This window comes from Penicillium expansum (genome assembly GCF_000769745.1).
Source record: "Penicillium expansum strain MD-8 chromosome Unknown contig40, whole genome shotgun sequence".
Taxonomy (NCBI): Eukaryota; Fungi; Ascomycota; class Eurotiomycetes; order Eurotiales; family Aspergillaceae; genus Penicillium; species Penicillium expansum.
In genome coordinates this window covers 130,601-149,695 of record NW_015971177.1, presented here as the reverse complement: position 1 = coordinate 149,695, position 19,095 = coordinate 130,601, and the positions used below count along the sequence as shown (strand labels likewise).

The window sequence follows — 19,095 nt, the reverse complement described above, 5'->3', positions numbered from 1 at the left end:
TCAAAAAAAAAAGAGACGGGAATATGTATCAAAAAGACTCCCAACCAACTGACGCCTGATGATATGCAAAATGTTGAAGCAATGTACATTCAACTCTCGAGAACCAAGCCACGTTCAAGTCACATCAAATCTCTTCTTCCTCGCCGGGAAGAAGGATCTCATGTCCAGAACCTTCATATACGAATATAGCTGCAAGGCAGCCAAAGACGGATACCAATGCAATCATCCACCAGGCGAAGCCGACTATGCCAACGTCCAAGCCATATCCGTACCACGCACCGGAAAAGATAGGTCCAATGGTACGGAAGGCTGATGACACGGACTGGCCAATTCCATGAATTGTGCCAAGGACGGATGGGTGTGGCGAGCAGTTGTTCAGCAAAATAATTGAGGTGGGGAGAGTGAAGGTTCGGGCAGTGACCTGGAAGAAGAGGACAATGATGATCCAGAACCAGACCCAAGGGCCGTTCGCTTGGCCAGGAGGGGGGATTGTAGATGGAGCCAGCGAGATATAGGGAGCAATGAAGTATGCGACGGGGAAGAGGGCGAGGAAATACTGGTAGCTCCTGGCTGTTCCCAGACGACCGTTGATGGTAGGGTAGATGGTGAATTGGAGGACCATGCCAATCACACCCAAAATGGCGGTCGCGAAACCAACGCTCTGCGGCAGCATGCCCAGTCCGCCGGTGAAGCCGAATGGCAAGCTCTGGGCGGGGCTCGCGGGGTCATTGGCATCATAGCGAGGAGTAGATAGGAAGAGGAGCCAGAGGTTGTTGAAGGCACCCATTTGGAAGTCGAAGAAAGCTTGTGCGCCCAGTGTGCACAGCACGTTCTTGGTCCAGATTCTTCGGAAAGGCAACACACGCTGGAGGCGGACAGGCTTGTGCGCCTTTTCTTCGAGCTCGTAGCTTTCCGATCGGTCGATGGGCTGGCCCAGCAAATGCCCGCCCTCTTCGTAGTCGCGGAGCGGGAGCCTTGTATATAGGGACGATGAAGCGGGGACTACCGTCTTCACGCCGCGCGCAAAGAGCTTCTTAGCAAATGCACCAAGGCCAGGCTTGCCCTTGCAAGATGCCAAAGTCTCTTCTAAACCATACGCAACCAACGCTGCAGTTGAAGCGAGGAAAAGGAAGTTCGCGAACATCGGTAGTGCATAAGGGTAAGTCTCGAGCCACTGGACTCCATTCGCACCTCCGAAGGAAGAATTGGGACCAAAGAGACGGGGATAACTCTTAACAGGATCAGCCAACATGCCACCCATCACTGCGAAACTAGTTAGCGGATTGTCGCATAGCCGCGAACACCATTGACAGAACGAGGTAACTCACCAGGACCAAATAGCGAAGCTATGTTGAAGCCAATCGGCAAAATCAAGAAAGCCCGCGAGTGATATTTCTTCTCCTTAACATTCTCCGCAATCATAGTTCGAATAATACCAACGGTGCCATTGATACCACCACCAAACGAGCGCCAGAACACGGCCTGCGCGAACGACGTCGAATAGGCGACACCCAAACAAGACATCGCAGTACCAATCAAACCAACAAGTAAAACAAACTTCCGACCACCCCACTCAGCATCGGCAACACGACCCCAGGGGATCGCCGTCGCAAACTGAGCAGCGGTAAAAGCACCCTGGAGAATTCCCGCCTGGGTCGCAACATCAGAGTCGGAGAGGTTCGGATCGAAAGACTTGAGCTGATAGAACATGTAAGCCTGCAGCGAAGCGATCTGCAAGAAATCGAAGACACGACAGAGACCCAGCAGCGCCAATTGACCCTTCCGCGGCAGCGACATCCATGTTACAAGTGCGGGGCGTGCTGGCGCCTGCACAGTCGGGAGCTCATTCCCCTGCAGGGCCGGTACTTGCGGGAAGCCATGGCTAACGGAGCGGCCGCGCACATGCTGTGTTTTGCGATCACCACCTAAATCCATTGAGGTATTCCTTAACATGTTATCATCGATGGCGGGTGAGTCGAGCGAGTCGAGGGAGGAGGAGCGTTCTTCAAGGCTGGCGAGGGAGGTATTGGACTCGCGTCGGCGGCGGCCTTGGGTGTCAGAAGATTCGCCGGTGCCCTGGGTGAAATGGAAGCCACTCGACCAGGATGTCGTACGCGCGTGGCGGGCATTATGCGTTTTATGGTCTCCGGTCCTGGCAGGCATTGAGGAATGTACTAGTGTAAACCGGGGCGCCGTAAGGATCAAAAGTAGTAGACCCCTTTGGTTTCGTGTATTTTTCGTAGTTTGGTCGGGTAATTATCATGGGCTATTGAGATGAGAAAGAACATTTGAATGGAAAGAAGAGAAAGAGCTATTTTTGTATCTGTTTATTAATTTCCCTTCAATTTCTCCTGTTGTTTGTTACCGTCTCCAGGGGATTTTGGCGATGACGTCCTTTCTCGGTACTTTCTTTTAAAGGCCATCGGAGAATGCTGTGGATTTCTACTTTGGACGCAATTTGTTGTAAATATCTCTATTTTCATATTCAATATATAAAGAACATATCAATATACCGAATATGCAGATATTATAATATTCATTTCTTTAAATTAAATTCCTTAACATAGGTGAACATCCTATATGATACATACACTATTTCTGATACATAGATCGACAACGACACCTGGCTTGCGACGACCGCTCCACATCTCCCTGCCGAGCCCTCCTCTCCTTAGGCCATGACTCGCCAACTCGAGACGTTTTAGCGACGGAAGTCTTGGCATAAAAGGTACGAACCGTAGTGGAGATGTTGTTTAGCTTCATTTCAGTACTTTACAATCTTGGTTTTTCCAGATCCATAGAGATGTGCATTTTTAGATGTATGCATGAAGTGTACGTATTAGTTCATAATTATTCAAGTGGATCAGGGCCATTATCCATTTTAAGCTTGAACACGTTAAATGTGATACAAAAATATTAAAATAATGATATCCACTAAAGTTCTAGAGCCAACACCAGCGGCAACCTAGCGCCGACAGTTCAAGCGTCTCAGCCACATTCCACGTCAGTGTAAAAACCCGCTTTGATACATAACGTACAATACGAACGTATACTTCAACAACTTTGGCTAGCAGTCCTGCCACAGCCTATTGCAAGTTTAGCATACTGGACCCTATAAGGCGAATAGGGGGTTAGTGACATGTTCCATGATCAAGGCCATAAAACTTCCGAAGTGGACACAGTACGTAGCGTTTTGCATACTTTGATCGACTTGGAGGTGTAATTTACATACGGAGAACTGTGTATACCGGTATACATGGTACGGTATGTATATGTATCGTATCCCTGTACTAGCCAAACTGACCGAAAATCTAAAGTCGTATTATTATATTCCTCTACAAAACAGTCGATACGAAAGATGAAGGACCAGCGCGAAATTGTCGAACAGTTCCGCCTCCCTCCGGAGGTACGTGTACCCAGTGCGCATGGATTTCTCCCAGATGAGAAGACCTGTGAAATCGACGCCAAAAATATCCGCTTTGGGGGCTAAAAATGGCTGCCGTTCCACTCCATAACTTTTCATGTGTGAGTCGCCGGTTTGATGAAAGCCGCCTCTCCACGCATGAGTCCCGAATGCGCTCCATGAGCATGGCCAAGGTGAACGTGTGGTCCTGCAGGAGCTTGGCTTCCTCGATCCAGACGTGTGCACAGTCCAGTTCCGCCGGTAACAGGTTTAGCGCCATTTTAACTCCTATAGCTGTGTATACGGAGTACTGTTTGAAGTGATATTAATGAAATGACTGAACAATGCATTCAATCATTCCTCTCATTCATCTTACTAAAAAACGGACTCGATACATAAAACGGCCGTTCTACGGGCGTCTCATCACGATCACTCTCTCCACTCCCCTTGGGGCCCAGAAGCGATTGCATTCGTGCCCGAAACACCTCATTCTGAGCCAACTTCCCAACAGGCTTCACTGTATATCGTTCTTTATCCACAAACTTTGCATCAGGCTCCCCTTCATACGTCGATTCCGGACCGTCTATCCATGTCTTGCCTGCTTGAAGACACTCATTTTTCATTTCCTCCGAACTCCTGTTAATCATACTCTTCCAGAATATTCCTTCTCCAGAGGAAACAACACCAGTATGCTCAAGCATTCCAACAGCACCAGCAACCCAGTCTTGGCAATTTCCAACCCCGAACTTGGGGATATTGGATCCATCCTTCCCAAACGCAGAGAGCAGGCTATCAGCTTGCTGGCTCTGCTCAGAAGATAGAGAAGCAAGTTCGCAGCGTCCTTTAAGGACCGGGTCTTCGATCGGCTGTGGCCGGGGATCGTAAACGAAGTCTTCGTCTGTGGGGTTGCGTATATGATGCATTTCGCAGTTTGAGGAGCCGTGTTTGTAGATGGCGACTCCCATGTGGGAGGGGCCATCGCCGAGTTTGGCGTCGCCACGGCCGTAGATGTTTACTGAAAGGCCGTAAGTAGGAGATTCCATGGCTGTCAGTGCTGGTGGAGTAAAGTGACTATCTAGTTTTCGGCGGTTAAGCAGTTATAATGGTCACAATGCTCCCCAGGCCGCTCTATTCTGCCGAAGTAAAATAGAAGCGGTGACGCAGAGCCGCCTTTTGCGGGAATATTTCGGATATGCTACCTAGTTTTATCAAAAGTCACCCAATCCAGTACTCATTAACTGTTCCATCTAGTAGAGATCTGATATCTTCTCTACGAGCATTCGATTCATCACTGTTATTTGTCCTCTCTCTGTTTTGAGCAGTGGTGTCACTTGTGATGACGACGACGATAACAAGCTTCAATGCTAACTGTGAAGTGAAATGCCCCCAAATGTTTACCTAAGCTTCGAAACGGCCCGGGCCCGGGGCCCACCCACCCACGGGTACAGCCCTCGGGGGCCCTGGGCCTCGGGAGGCTCCGTTGGAGAGTTTCACGTAACACACATATGTATTGACAGAACCATCTGACTCTAACAACTCAAAAGGTAAGAACAACAAAACCAAACAAACAAAATCTAACATGACCAAGACTTCAAAACAAACAGCAGTAACAGCGATAATGAGAACAACAACAATGAAATCCCTCAGAGCGGTTACCGCCTGGACTTGCTGCTGCCACTGAGGCCCGCAAAGTCATCCAAATTGAGGCGGCCAACCGGTTGTCGCACTTGCTCCCTTCCAAAGGTCGCATCGGCAGGACCTCGTCCTTTCAAGTTGCCGGTGGTGCTCGGAATCCAAGAGCCGCCATCTCGCCGGATTCGATCGCCTATGTCCGAAGAAACCTGTCCAATATTTTGGCTCCAATAGTCTCTAGTACGCTGAGGCACCAGTTTCTCTCGTTCAAGAGCACCAAGTGCACCAACGATCCAATCCTGGCCGGTTTCATTCCCGCGTGGAAGGTTGGATCTGTCCTTTCCATACGCATCCAAGATTTGAGCCGCAATCGCCTTGTTCCTCTTCGAGAGATGCTGGATTTCGTTTCTACCATGGCTAGTAGCTAGTTCGATCGGACGTCTCTGTACTGAATGTTCGTAGTAGAAGTCTTCGGCCTTGCGAACATGGTAGGAATCGCCGTCCACCTCCCCTCGCTTGTGGAGCATAGCCTCCCAGTGGGCTGGGGAATCACCATGGCGGGTATCTCCCCGTCCGTAAACATTAATGCTTAGCGCATAGTCCTTTTCGCTGCCTCTGCTGGAGCGGGAGCTGTCCGTCAAGGAACAGTGAGAACCACCCACCATGGTGCTAACGAAGGTAGATTTGCTGAGGGATGTGAAGAAAATGTATATAACTTGGTGATTGGATATACAATGAGACAAGATAGAAGGGAATAGTTGTTCAAGACGATGATTGACATACTTAGCGGGGCATTGTGCATTATTTATCCTATCCTGAGAGGAGACCGTGGAGCAACATTGTGTCCATGAAACAAGCCACTGGTTAAACCGCTGGCTAGGCAAGCGCTGAGGCTCTTGGAAATTATCAGAATAGAAGCATAGTGTTTCATATAACCCTCGTATTTTGGACATTAAGTGGCTTTTAGGAAATAATGGCACCCAGGCAGACTTGAACTTGAACCTGATACATCAATGGCGGCTAGAAGATCTACATTCATGCGATGGTTATATAACTTCGATTTATTGGTCATAAAAGCCTCTTGGGGTGCCTTGGCGCACATTGAGGTGCTAGGTGGATGTCAAATGGACCACTCACAGTTAAAAGATATCTAAATATAAATAGATACCCTGCTAGTTCCCTTGACTAGCATGGATGTTTAGGCAATCAGGGCAGCAAACCAATCACATCCATCCAGGGTCAATACCGAAGTGACTAAGCCCACTATGCGGCTTAAAGCATCGCAAGAAGGCCAATAAGCTCGAGATACGCATTGCTGCCTCACTTTCTCTCGCCACAATTAAGAGCATAGTAACTATTCGATTTTCATACGGGTATTCGAGTCTTTGCTAAACCTATAATCAAGTTTTCGGACACCACTCCAATTGACAGTGTTTCGTTCTCCTTTTTAGCATGCCTTTTTGACAATGTCTATTTCATTAGAGAAATGAAGCTCTCTAGTTGATCATGTCCGGGATGCTCTTCCTTCTATTTGAGCAAAGTCCCGCCATACTGAGATTTTGGGGAATTGATCTGAAGCACGCGGAGTGGCACGTACTGGAGTTCTACCATGCCCTGTTTAATCCACCTTGGAGAGCCTCGTCGAATTGCATGGTCGAGAAGTTCATTCCACCTTTTTATGTTCAGCATATCGTGATTAAAGGATATTCAGGACTGTGTGGAACTAGTAAAGGGTATAGTTCACTGCTTCCTAGGAAATACAACATGAATGAAGTACTCCTTACAAACATATTTATGCAAAATATTATTAAAATAATAGTTTATCTACCAAGGTTCTAGAGCCGACACTGATGACACTGATAGTAGAAGCTTTTCGGCCATGTCCCACGTCACTAGAAAAAGCAATTTTGTTAGATCACGCATAATACAAATGTATACGCGGCCATCAGACACAGACATATGTAAATTATGTACATCCTCCGTACTGTGTAAACTTGTATACGTATATCGTATCCCAACATATGAAAGTAAGATACGCCTAAAAACATTTCGATTTATTCGCCTAGTTAAGCATTTGGCAGGTAGACTTAGAAGAATTTCCAAAGCTCCGTGATTTGCGCATTCGGGATTTATAAGATATTAAGAATACGCCTATCACCAGCGGGGGGAGAAATACCGTCGAAGGCGTGGTATCTAGCATCGATACCAGCCCAAAAGACGCAATCAATACAGCAACATCGGCTACCGGCGATACCATTCAAGCTTAGATACATAATTTGAAGTCTCATCTTCCTCGATACTATACTGTCAGTCTTTAGAGCTAATACAAAGCCCAGAATGGCCTGGAGATAGTTTGCTCCGACCCTAGCACCTTATTCTCTTTAGATCTATCTGCCGTACTTAACTCCGCGCCTATAGGTCCCGAGCAACCGTTTTGTATTAGCTGGCAAGGAAGGAAGCGAGGGAGGCCAGATAGGTACGCCGGGAGCAACCACCCATTCCGAATGTTTGTTTCAGCCGTACGCCTTGACCTCCGACCTCCAACTTCAACTTGAATTCGGCCGACTATAGGCTGCCTCACTCTTAAGGGCGGGGTAACGTTTTCACCCGGGTTTGTTGTTATCTAGCCCCTCAGCAGATGAACAGTGTCCCCCTTTTCTCAGCCTCGTTCAGAATGCTACATAGTGGATCATCTATGGAACACGCGTCAAGAAGGTTTATTCCGTGGTGCCTTGATATCAGCGACATGCGCGTTTGACTGATTTTCCCTTTGAATACATACAGACATATATTCATAGACACGTGGTTTATGTCAGAGTTGAGATTATCCTAGGCGTCAAAATCGCCCGTATTTATTTTGGGTGTTCTTGAATTAGCAAAACGAGTACAACACATGGTTGCTTTCTGCATCTAGCTAATTGCTAATCTTGTTCAACCCACCACTTTCCGGACATACTGTATATCCAGGCAAGGTATGTAATCTCGCTAGGCAGAGCTGCCTCGAAAAACGCTTGGCATTTGAAATCATGGTCAGCATGATGCAACACCATCACTGGGTGGTAATCCACCCTGAAGGGGCTGAACTGACGAGGCAAACATATATGCAGGGTTGAAGCGGATCTCAGTGGTCCGAACTAATGGCGAAAGTGTCATGTAGCAGGGGTAAAAGGCGACAGATCATGGAATTGCTAATTTCCATTACTGGCATCTAATTTACCCCTCATCTAGGCATTTATATGGCAAGCAGACACTCGGAAGATTCTCCGTACGTAGGTACGTAGGATCCGCATTTTTTATGGGCATTGATAACAGTTCAATGCACCTACATATTCGACGGCTTCAGAGCTCGCTATAAACGCAAAGATTTCTACTTTTTTTGTATCGTAAATTTGGCACATGGATAGCGTATTGATGATATCTTGACCAAGTGACCAACCAGGGCTATTCATGGCGGGTCTTTTACTTCCGGATCGGGAACTTATTGCCAGTGTTGGAACTGCCCAGGAAAAAGGGGTATTCGATCATTTTTGGAACAATAACTTTCGCTTTTCCTACTGGAAGAAACCTCTAGTGACGTGGGCTAAATCCATATGGGTTTAGCTGCATCGCAAGGTCACATGTATACAGTTCATGCAGAGGGATTAGAATGCATGTCAGCCTCACTACACTGTGACGTGTACAGCTGAGGCAGGGCTAGGTACATGTAGATAATTGGTTCGCTGCTTATATATAAATATGTGACTGTGTTCGTTCTTGCATTGATTCAATCAAATCGCACACTCTCCGATCAGAGTAAGAGGTTATAATAAACCATCCGCAAGATTGAAATTCTTCTGAACGATTAAACGAAAGTAAGAAATGCCGTGATTGATAAAGTCTTTTTATTATGATTGTATTAACAAATATCCTAGATTTACAGCCAAATTACCACTATATTATCCGAAATGCCACCCGACGCTTTGTCACTAGCCGCGGTAGGCTGGTCTATCGCCGGAACAGGCATCGTCATCACAGCTGGATTAAACGATAATGGAATCCTTTTGCAACTCGAAGCGAACAACTTGAGGCAGGCGGAGGAAGGCAGGGCCACTAGGGTTATGCGTTTCATACCCGAAATCACACATGTCCAGATGAGAGTCGATGACCTTATGCAATGGGCTAAACAGCACAATTTGCAACTATCTCCCATTTCTCCCATTGACCAAGAATATGCACGGTTAGCGGGCAGCTATGAAGGATTTAAAACGCTGTAAGTCTTTGAACCATTCCCCACGCTCCAGAGCACTGAAGCTAATGAGGCTGCAAAGGCATAAGTACTAGATTATCGGGGTGCTTTTACACTAGCTCTAGCTATTATGATAATTTTATCCATTTTTCTCTGTATTTTCCTTATGTTACTGTTACAGACCCACCATTATATAAAGTTGTCTTAAATATATAACGTATTCGGCAAGCGAGTGGCCATTGTAAGCGAGTGGCCACCCCAACCAAACCTACTAATTTCAAATGTATACAACTCAACCAAACCGCCATTAAATTAAATATACTAAAATCATCTATCTAGCTAGGCATCTATTAATCTTATGCCCTATTTCTCCATAACCACTACACTTTGGGGGGGGGGCCTGTATATGTGGTTGTAAAGCCGGCGAAGGGCTTCTTTATAGAGGGGGAGGGGGTACTTGAATTTAGACTTCCGCAAAGCTTGAAAAGCCCGAAACCCGACCCGACTCGACCCTCAAAAGGGTTGGGTTTCGGGCCTGTTCCCAAAGCTCGTAGCGGGCTTCGGGCTTTTGGGTTGGGCCCCTAGCTTGAAAGGGGGGGGCCCCCCGAGCCCCCCCCCTTTCGACTAAATAATGCAAATATACTAATTTCTTGTGACTGTACAAATAATATAGGAATTCCTAGTAATTTTAAGTATTTTAATTATATCGTTTACTTTAAATTTAAGAAATCATTGAGTTATTTAAGTATATATTAATATATTATAATTAATTCTAATATGAACTAATAAGACTAATATATATTATCCTCTATATACTTCCTTTTCCTCCCTAATATATATAGCTAAGTACTATAACTTAGTAATAGAGGATTACTAGTATTATTACTAGTAATATTATTATTAATATTAATTAAACCCTTAGAACTCTTAGGCTATTCTTCTATATTACTAATTTATTTAAATTTAATATTATTAAGCTTATTATCCTTTTCCTCTCTTAATACTTTGATCTTATTTAGAGAGAATAATTATTTAAGCTCCTTTACCTTATATAGGCCTTAACAAGTCCTGTAGTACCTGGCCAATTTTGGTGCTGCGATATGGTGCTACGAGGTGCTATAGGACTAAGCTAATTTTGGTACTATTATATAGTACTACGGCACTAAGTGCTATAGTACTACGTTAGTATAATTCTACTAAGGATTACCTAAAATAGATAGATAAAATAAAACGCAAAATTCAGTTGGCCCACACTTTTGGTCGACGGCTATAGCGTCTGCACTCAAAACAAAACAATTGCTTTGCAGCCAAGGATAACCTCTGCTCTGGTGGATATGCGAAAGGTGGGCTCTGGAACAGCTGAAAGCACAATACTCCGTTTATCCAAGAGTCAATCGGAACGGTGTTTGGACAGTGATTTCTGTCAGCTGCCACCCACATACACCGCTCACGGTGCAGCGGATCGCCCAAAACTTGGACCAATACCTGTTATAAATGAGTAGAGTTCCAGGCCATAATGAGGAAATTAAATGTAAATGCGTTCGGAGTGATATGAAATTCGTAGTGTATTCTGCTGGTAGAAAGATATCTTCATAGGAGGGTACCTATGCCCATATAGGAAGAGTGCAATGTATAGATGTCTGAGAAAACACGCAGGGAGGCAATTCATCTCGCTGTGTTCCTAGGACGTGCCTTAGCAATGAAATCTGGACTTAGCCGGCCACCTGAAATCCCGTCGCATTCCTAAAAAGAGGTTGTTAATCCCTTAGGAGCTCTGGTCGCATTTTATAAGATTATACATAAAGTCGCGAATGAAACCCCGCGTAGTTGAATCTAGTACGGCCCGTATCGATGGCTTCAGATAATATCGACTTCGAATATAAGACGTTGAGTATTAGCCATGGAACACAAATGTATCGCTAGGACATTTCACTGACTCATAAGATATCAATCCCATGGGTTTCCATCAACAAAACCATGTATATAGTATTCTTTACATCAAGTGATTTTATAGCAAATCTAACGAATTCGTATTAAGCAATACGAATGATCAATGCCTAGCGCGAAAAGATCCGCCTCCCTCCGGAGGTACGTGTACCCAGTTTTCGGGTATACTTACTAGTATTATATTATATACATATTACGGTGGAGACGTCCACGGAGTGCTTCTTATATCGTGCTGCATGGTTCTACCTACCCTAAACTTTCTGTCCTATGCTAGATCTATAGGATGGATATGGAGTAGTACATGGTTGCAACTAAACATTTTCTTCCTATTTAGGTAGCGGATATGAGATAATGCGTATATGTAGCGATGGGTATAACTATACGTTCTATGTTATGGTGATATGTATGTACAGCGCTGAGTACCTAACGGTATAAATGCAAAGATGAAGCAAAAAGTAAAGAATGAGAAGCCACTATTCGTTCCGCTCTCGTTCACGCCTGTGGCCGTATAGATTCCGCTCACCGAGTGGGAGATAGGAAGTTGCTTCGTCCTCTCCAACCCACCGGCGCCAATTCCACCAGGCCAGATCAGTGACCTGCACAGGAGGGTGTTTCCGCTCAACCGTGCCGTTCATAGACACAGAGGACTCCTGATCCTGCATTTGGTTGAACGAATATCTGGCATAGTATCGATGTGCGAGGAAGACTCCAGCGAAGAGGGGGATTGCCACGATGAGAACAGCACCCCAGGCAAGTAGACCTGTGAAATTGTCAGTTTTGCTTCTTTTACTTGAATTAATAAAACTTTTAATCGAGATTTACTTACGGCCATTGTTCCACCCGTCTGAGTACTTCGGAGCACTAGAAGGTTGTGGTTCGCTTGATGGATGTGTCCAAATATTGGAGCCCGGGTTGTTGGGGTCGATCCATGGCACAGTATTGACGCCTACTGGGGGAATGAGAGGGCGGGCTGCCTCTTCCCCGGGGAATCCATATCCCTGTGCATCCAAGCATGTAGAGTCGGCGCAGAATTCGCGCAGCTCAGACGAGGGAATGAAGGTATACTTGGTCTCGGACTTTGCCAGCACAATGCCTTCGCGATCCACAGCTTCGACCTTAGACCAAAGGAAGAATCTGGAGCTTGTATATTCAGTCTCAAATCCGGTCTTAGAAACCTCGTCCAGCAAGGTCCAAGGTCCGGTCATGTTCATCGCTCCCCAGAATCGCCACGTCTTGACGCGGGTTGCGCCATTCCAACTGACATAGAAACTGGTGGAAGAGGATGGTTCCGCAGTCCGGGAGTATGTCCATAGGGCAGGCGAGTCTGTTGGTACACCATCCCATTCAAACTTCATTGCGCGGTAGTTCATCACGGTATCTTTGGCGAATGAGCCCCAGAACAGTAGATTGCCCGCTTCGTCGTGTTCAGATACGAACGGGTTATTTCCCCATCCGATTAAGACGTTTTTGTTGGGGAGCATTTGTAGGTTTCCCTGGCTGGAGCTCACTATGTCGTCTTTGATGGGGGTGTAATCGCGGAGCTGGATAGCGGTTTTTTCCACGTGGTCAATCATGATGATCATGCCCGATGAATACGTATGGGTCTTGTTGAAACCGTTATATCCATTGTTGTAAAGTGAGAGAATTGTATGCGTGGCGTTTTCATGTAACCACCGAGCGTCGTGCTGCTGCGAAAAGCTAAAATTGATATTCCGGAAAGAGGGCTGCGCTCCGTGAAGCCGCCACATCACCGAGCCGTTCTTACCGGAGATCTTGTAGATGGCAGAAGTATGCCGCGACGAGATAAGATAGTCACCAGCAGCATTTTTGTCGACAGAGTTGATATGGAAGTAATCCCAAGGCTCATGCACATTCAATCCCGTTCCAGAAGTATCCGTATGAGACGGCCATGTATAGCTCGACGATGGATCAACATGATCGAGAGAGCGCCATTCAAACAGGACTTTGTTGGTCTCCACATCGATCTCCTGGAAAACACTCTCCATGAGCCACCCTACACCAGTCTTGACGTTCCATGGTGTCATGTCGAATTGCCGTTGTTGATAGATGGTCATAAGAGCGGTTTTGCCATCATTGATGGGACGGAATTCGTGCATGTCGCTCGAGGCCATTCCTCCACCTGGCTGAACTGATCGCACAACTCGGTAATTTTTATCCATGATAATACCATGTCCGCGACAGTATCCTTTTTGCTGGTTGCCTTGGAAGAAACATAGGTGATCGGCGCCGTTATACTTGCACACGTGCAGGCCGTGGGCGTTGCCCGGCCCGGAAATTCCCCAGCCGCTCCATACTAATTCCTATTTATCGCACGGCGGGTTAGCATTCCCATACTCGGCAAGCTCGAACCCCCCAAATAACGACCTACCCCTGTGTTATCGTAGATGTATGGGCCGGGATTCTGGAGTTCGTATGGTGTGATGAATATGTAGCCCGGGCTGAGCTTGTCTGGATCGGACTTCTCGACATCGAATACAGGTGGGTATATGTCGGGCCTCTATTATACCGAGAACAATTTCAGTCAAAAAGCACACTTGAGGGCATCCGATCAATTTCACTTACCGATTTGTAAAAAGAGGTTTCTTCTCCAAGCGCACTATCAATAGCGCATAACCAGAGGATACAAAAAAAGAAGAGCGCCGGTACAGTCCTCAAAGAGGAAAATATGGAGGCGCCCATAGATTCTTCGCACCACTTCCCGATGCAAGATACAAAAAGCTTGTAGAGCCAAACAAAAAGTAATCACGCCAAACGATGTATGCAAGGTAAATTATGTAGGAGAAGTATAGAAAAATGAAGGCCAAGGAAAATATTCAGCCAAGGCCAAGAGGCCCAAGGCGAACAAGCAGTGTGTACGAGTCCATCTCCACCTGTCAATGCATGCTTTTCGCATGTCTGGTGGGGCATAAATATGTTGATCGTCTATTTTCATTGGCCAAAATCTATTTAGAGCTAGATGCGGATGCTTAGTCAACGGTAATTCGACCAACACCCGTCCAGTGCCAAGATGCCCAGTTCTGCTAAAAGTTGTCTCAGCTGCTTAAGTTGTGGGGGAAGTGTTCGGGAGCTTGATACTGTACGGGCAAAATCATGGTAAACCGATCACCACCACCTCTCATGAACGGGATCCTTCCCCTTTCAAAAAATTTCGATCGTCTAATTATTTGCTGCGGAAAACCTTGATTGTCGTTTTCTTCCCCCCGATACGTACGTAGATAGTGTGACCGTACGGGTATTTCTCAGGGGCCACGTCATGCCCGCAAGACTAAGGAGGCTGACATTTACTAGCGCCGATACCTTAACCCCGAGATCGTACATCGTATCTGTTTCGTATGTTCAACCTCAATTCAGAGAGCCACTCCGTACTCCGTAACGTGTCTCGGGAACGGGACCATGGACGAACACCCAGTTACCCGCTAGCCAAACTCAGATGGACCGCTGATCCCAACCTTGGAACCCGCGCAGGTGACTTATCCTGTTCGGGGATATAGGTAACCAATAGATCCGACCTCAACATTCCAGACACTCCGATGAAGCTAAAGCCACGTGCATGTGGCTGAGAAGAAGCATTAATCGTCGCGTACACCTTTCCACGGGTGAATTGAAAGTGGGGGATTGGTTCGGGTACAGCGGTGGCGCATAGTGCGTCGTCAGAGCATACGCAGGCTATCTTTGTTGCAACCTCTAATCTGGCACACGTGCATGAGATTTGAACATACAATGTCGGTGTATTATGGACATTTGTTTAAATATAGATATGGATACATATGGATACTGTCGTACTATAGACACCACATGTCGATTGAACATTTGACCTTTTATGCGATATCTTGAGTGGATGGAACTCGTATGGGAGATTCTCCGAGTGGTATCGGATGTACGGAGTACACTGTAAACCATTCGAAACTGGGAGCTACAGCAGATAGATAAGAGATTAGATGAAGTCGGATAGCCTCCTTTCAGCGCACCCACCTAAAGAGGGCCTATCAAATATCCGTGACTACCGAAGATCAAAGTTGACATGTGCCGAACCCTTCGATCCCAAAAAAAATCTAACCCGCGAACAACAATGAACTGATCACTCAATGTGCCATGAGTCCACGTACACCAACCCAGCCCAGATCGTCTATATTACGTACTTTTGTCAAAGCTTTTGATACAAGCCTTCTAAGAGAATCCACTTCGGGGCCTAGAATAAAAGAAACATTCTACCCCCGTTTGGTTTTGTATATGTATCAGTTATTTTTCCCGTACTGCGCTATAACAGGATATAACAATACACGTAACTTTCAGTATTGTATGTATCGCTTGTCCACGTAATCAATATGGATCCCTTTTTCCCTTTGCCAAGCCACTAGCCGAGGAAACTCCACGGCACTTCTCGAACGGAGTGTGGCTGGAACGTTTTTTGTTGATTTCGTACCAGTACGAGAGTGGAAAGAGGTGGGAAGGGCTTGGGACCGGCTGTGGACGGCCGGATTTAGAAGGTGTCGATAGTTGGTGTTTATTTACTTCCTCAAGTGGTTGCTATGTGGACATGTACAATATTGGTCAATATGAGCGGATTTCTGTTCTCGTGTGCGTTGTATACGGCGAAATCTCAAAATCAAATAATTATTCGTATACACTTCGCAGCCTTTAATTGGCTTGTCTTTTGATAAATGACTCTCCTCTACGCGCCTTGCATTGATCCTGATCCTTTGATAAGTCGGTAAGGCTTTTCTGAGCCAAGATTTTAGGCGCCCCTTGCCTCTGGGCAATGCATGATGATGACAGAGCCTCGGGGAAGCGGGTCCCTTGTAGTGTTTATATCCCTCAATTTAAAGGTGGAGGTGCTTGATGCGCTTGTCGCACACATGTACTCCGTACAGAGTATATGCATAAGGGATGGTGGTGAAAAATAGAAGAAGAAATAGCATATAATGATATATTATCGAATTGTTCTCCAATACGCCCCTGAAGATAGCAAAACAAGAGGTTTGTGATACATGCAGTGGTCTGTTCCAACAAGGAGGGTGACAGAAAAAAAAAGTAACAAAAAAGACCACAGGGTCTGGCAATATACTAGAGGCGCCTGCGCACACTAGCAGCCAGGGGAGAAAAGTGAGATGTGGGGAATATGGAAAAAGGAAAAAAAGGATGTGCAAGGTGCAAGGACGAGAATTTTAGCGGGGGGAGAAACGCTTGAAAGCCAAAGTAGCAGCGAAGCCAGCGGCAAGCAACGAACCACCGATAGTGACGGCCTGGAAAGCAGCGTTCATCATCTGGTGACGGTTGCGGGTACTGCAGCGCTTGTAGAAGTCGGCCATGTCATTGCCACGAGGGAAGGGGGTGTCAGGGACCTCCTCCTCGAGGAACTCGCAGAGCGGGGCCCAGCCGTCGTTGATGTTGTATTCAAGCAGACGCTCGGGGGGAACCAAACTGCGGACCTGGGCGACATGATCTTCGTAGACTTGCTTGCCCTTTCCGGGGAAATCACCACGGAAGAATGTCTCGAAGAACTTGTTCAGCATGGGGTAGTACATGCCAGCGGCCCAACTGAAGTTTGACACAAACTTGTGCTCTGGGTCTGAGACACGCCAGAAGACGGTCTTCATGACGGAACTGGTGGTTTTGTTAGTATCGTGTTTAAGGCCAGAAATACAGATGTACAAGGTGAGACTGTGACTTACGCATGCCACGGTTCGACATCACGGGTGGTCAGAATGACCTTCGCATTGGGATAAGCCTCAATCAGCTCCTTTGCAAAGGCACAGGCAGGCCAGTCACAGACGGCCTGGCAGTCACCCAGAAGCTGGTCCCATTCCTTGCGGCCGAACTCGCCGATTCCGTCGTACTTCGCGTTCAGGGCATCGTGCCACATCAAGCAATCCGGCGGGTTCTCAACACTTGCGCACATCATGTGGTAGCACTTTCCATAGCCCATACGCTCAAGGGCCTTTCGGAGAGCTGTCAAATAGTAGTTAGTTTACATGTTTCTCGTTCCCATCAGACCCGGTATATACACCAATACACCTAAGTCCAACGCAACACAGCACATCATACTTACAGGCAGTTCCGGTACGACCAACTCCCAGAGCAAGAACCTTCATAGGCACTGTGCGGTGGCACTTTCGGCGGTCAATGTTTGTGTCATCGGTGAAGATGTCGGTCATGGGCTGGGGAGCCAGATTATCGGAAAGCATGAGAGACATGGTGGGGTGTGTATAAGCTCAATTGCAATTCGATATAGTTGAAGCTTTTTTTAGAGAGGGAGGATGTGTAGATGGTATAAACGAGAGGAGGTAATAGAGCTGGATAAAGAAAGGACAAGACTTATAGAAAAAGTCTAGAAGGAAGGGGGGTTTTATGAGGTTGATATGGAGACAAGGGGAAGAGTAAATGAATAAATGCAAATAAAATAAAAATAAAAAAGAATCAGCTAAAAAGAAATTCCAGACTCGGTAGTGAACTGATCCTCAAGGGAGATCGATACAACAATGAAGTAGAGTGGGCATTTGGTCACAGTGGCAGTGCCAATGACGAGCCTCGAACCACTTTTTCACAGTTCCCAACTAGTGTGTGTTGTATGTTGTATGTATATCTCCTATCTCCCCGCGAGTGGCAATCTTTCCACCCATTATGTCCGAGTCTTGGCTTTTGGCAATTCCTGCATTCCTGAAATCCGATTGTGCCCCATTTGGACAGGTGGATTCGAAAAAGCGAAAGCCCACGAGTGTATACGAAGCATGTCGTACCGTCGTACCGTCGTAGCGATAAAAGACATCAGGACACGTACCTAGTTGAAAATTCGTTGTATATCGAATGTACTGAGGCGCGTAGAGACACGACGTCACAAGCTGACGCACAGGGATGTCAAGGATTGTCAGGGGGTGAACATTTTGGTGGAGTTGAGTATGGTACAGTCTGTACGGAGTATGGTACTGGTTGTATGGTACAGTCCATGTGCAAAAACCCGAGAATTTTGGTACCGAAGGAAAAATTACCGAAAGTACTCCGTACTTAGTTGTCTGCCGCGCTGCCAAGACTTGATCCACGTACGCTTCAAGTTTCCCGAGATTGACAACCCATGCAATGCCGGTCATTGGTGGAGCATTAGATGGAAACGCGTACACCTTCAACTTGTGGAGAGTGCGTATTTCTGATTGTGAAGGCAGTGCCAGTTTGAGTGCATCATATACATCGTAGGCTCATAGATCATTGTAGACTCATCTACTATGTATGAGCCTGCAATGCTGTGTCGCTGTTTGACATCTCATATCCAGCACATCAAAGTTAAAACGGCTCGAATTGGGTCTGCCAAATTTGGCCCACAATATTCCAAGCAGATCAATCTCGCAGCTGTCCCGCCCAGGGCAATGTCGTTCCGGGTACGGAGTACGAGAACCCGGTGCCCCCGCTCCATCAGATTGATTGCATTTGGCTCGTTCGAGACTGTGGTTGCGTGTTCCACATGTCAAGCCGAGTCTAATTTCCTCTCACCACCGTGGAAGGTATGTAAGAGTTTCAGACAGTCGGGCACAATGGGGCCCTTCTCCTAGATCGTCCGGTCACACTGCCTATCACGGGAAAGACTACCTGCTCGATGTGTCGCGGACTCGAAGCCGTTATGACTCAAGTATCGGGTGAAGTTGGCGTTAGGTGTGTTAGAAACGAAGTTTCGTATGATTATCATCGCCAGGGGTATCAGCATCCGGTGGGTAATTTGTGAGGATTTCCGCGGTTCTGCTGTCACGCATCAGCACTGTCACGGCTGAACTGATCGTCCCGTGTTGCTGAGATATTTTCCATTGAGGGAAAGTACTCTCATAGACCCTGGCACTATCACGTGTCCAGTAAGATTGAACATGTCTGTGGGCTGTGTATG

General features: G+C 46.6%; 5 protein-coding genes across 5 annotated transcripts; all 5 read right to left on the bottom strand.

Moving 5' to 3' along the window:
* Positions 1 to 124: 124 nt before the first annotated feature.
* On the bottom strand, positions 125 to 2,163 carry PEX2_012360 (putative MFS transporter; the record flags this gene model as incomplete). Its single annotated transcript, XM_016738513.1, has 2 exons — positions 125 to 1,263; positions 1,329 to 2,163. The coding sequence occupies 2 exons, from the start codon at positions 2,161 to 2,163 to the stop codon at positions 125 to 127; spliced, it is 1,974 nt and encodes a 657-aa protein (XP_016602819.1).
* A 1,590-nt stretch (positions 2,164 to 3,753) lies between these two features.
* PEX2_012350 (uncharacterized protein) lies at positions 3,754 to 4,446 on the bottom strand (the record flags this gene model as incomplete). The annotated part of the gene is made up of 1 exon (XM_016738512.1): positions 3,754 to 4,446. The coding sequence occupies one exon, from the start codon at positions 4,444 to 4,446 to the stop codon at positions 3,754 to 3,756; it is 693 nt and encodes a 230-aa protein (XP_016602818.1).
* A 609-nt stretch (positions 4,447 to 5,055) lies between these two features.
* Positions 5,056 to 5,700, bottom strand: PEX2_012340 (uncharacterized protein; the record flags this gene model as incomplete). Its single annotated transcript, XM_016738511.1, has 1 exon — positions 5,056 to 5,700. One exon carries the CDS (start codon positions 5,698 to 5,700, stop codon positions 5,056 to 5,058), a length of 645 nt encoding a protein of 214 aa, XP_016602817.1.
* A 5,980-nt stretch (positions 5,701 to 11,680) lies between these two features.
* On the bottom strand, positions 11,681 to 13,907 carry PEX2_012330 (arylsulfotransferase family protein; the record flags this gene model as incomplete). Its single annotated transcript, XM_016738510.1, has 4 exons — positions 11,681 to 11,967; positions 12,034 to 13,528; positions 13,597 to 13,725; positions 13,791 to 13,907. 4 exons carry the CDS (start codon positions 13,905 to 13,907, stop codon positions 11,681 to 11,683), a joined length of 2,028 nt encoding a protein of 675 aa, XP_016602816.1.
* A 2,486-nt stretch (positions 13,908 to 16,393) lies between these two features.
* PEX2_012320 (sulfotransferase family protein) lies at positions 16,394 to 17,422 on the bottom strand (the record flags this gene model as incomplete). Its single annotated transcript, XM_016738509.1, has 3 exons — positions 16,394 to 16,832; positions 16,901 to 17,177; positions 17,278 to 17,422. 3 exons carry the CDS (start codon positions 17,420 to 17,422, stop codon positions 16,394 to 16,396), a joined length of 861 nt encoding a protein of 286 aa, XP_016602815.1.
* Positions 17,423 to 19,095: the final 1,673 nt, after the last annotated feature.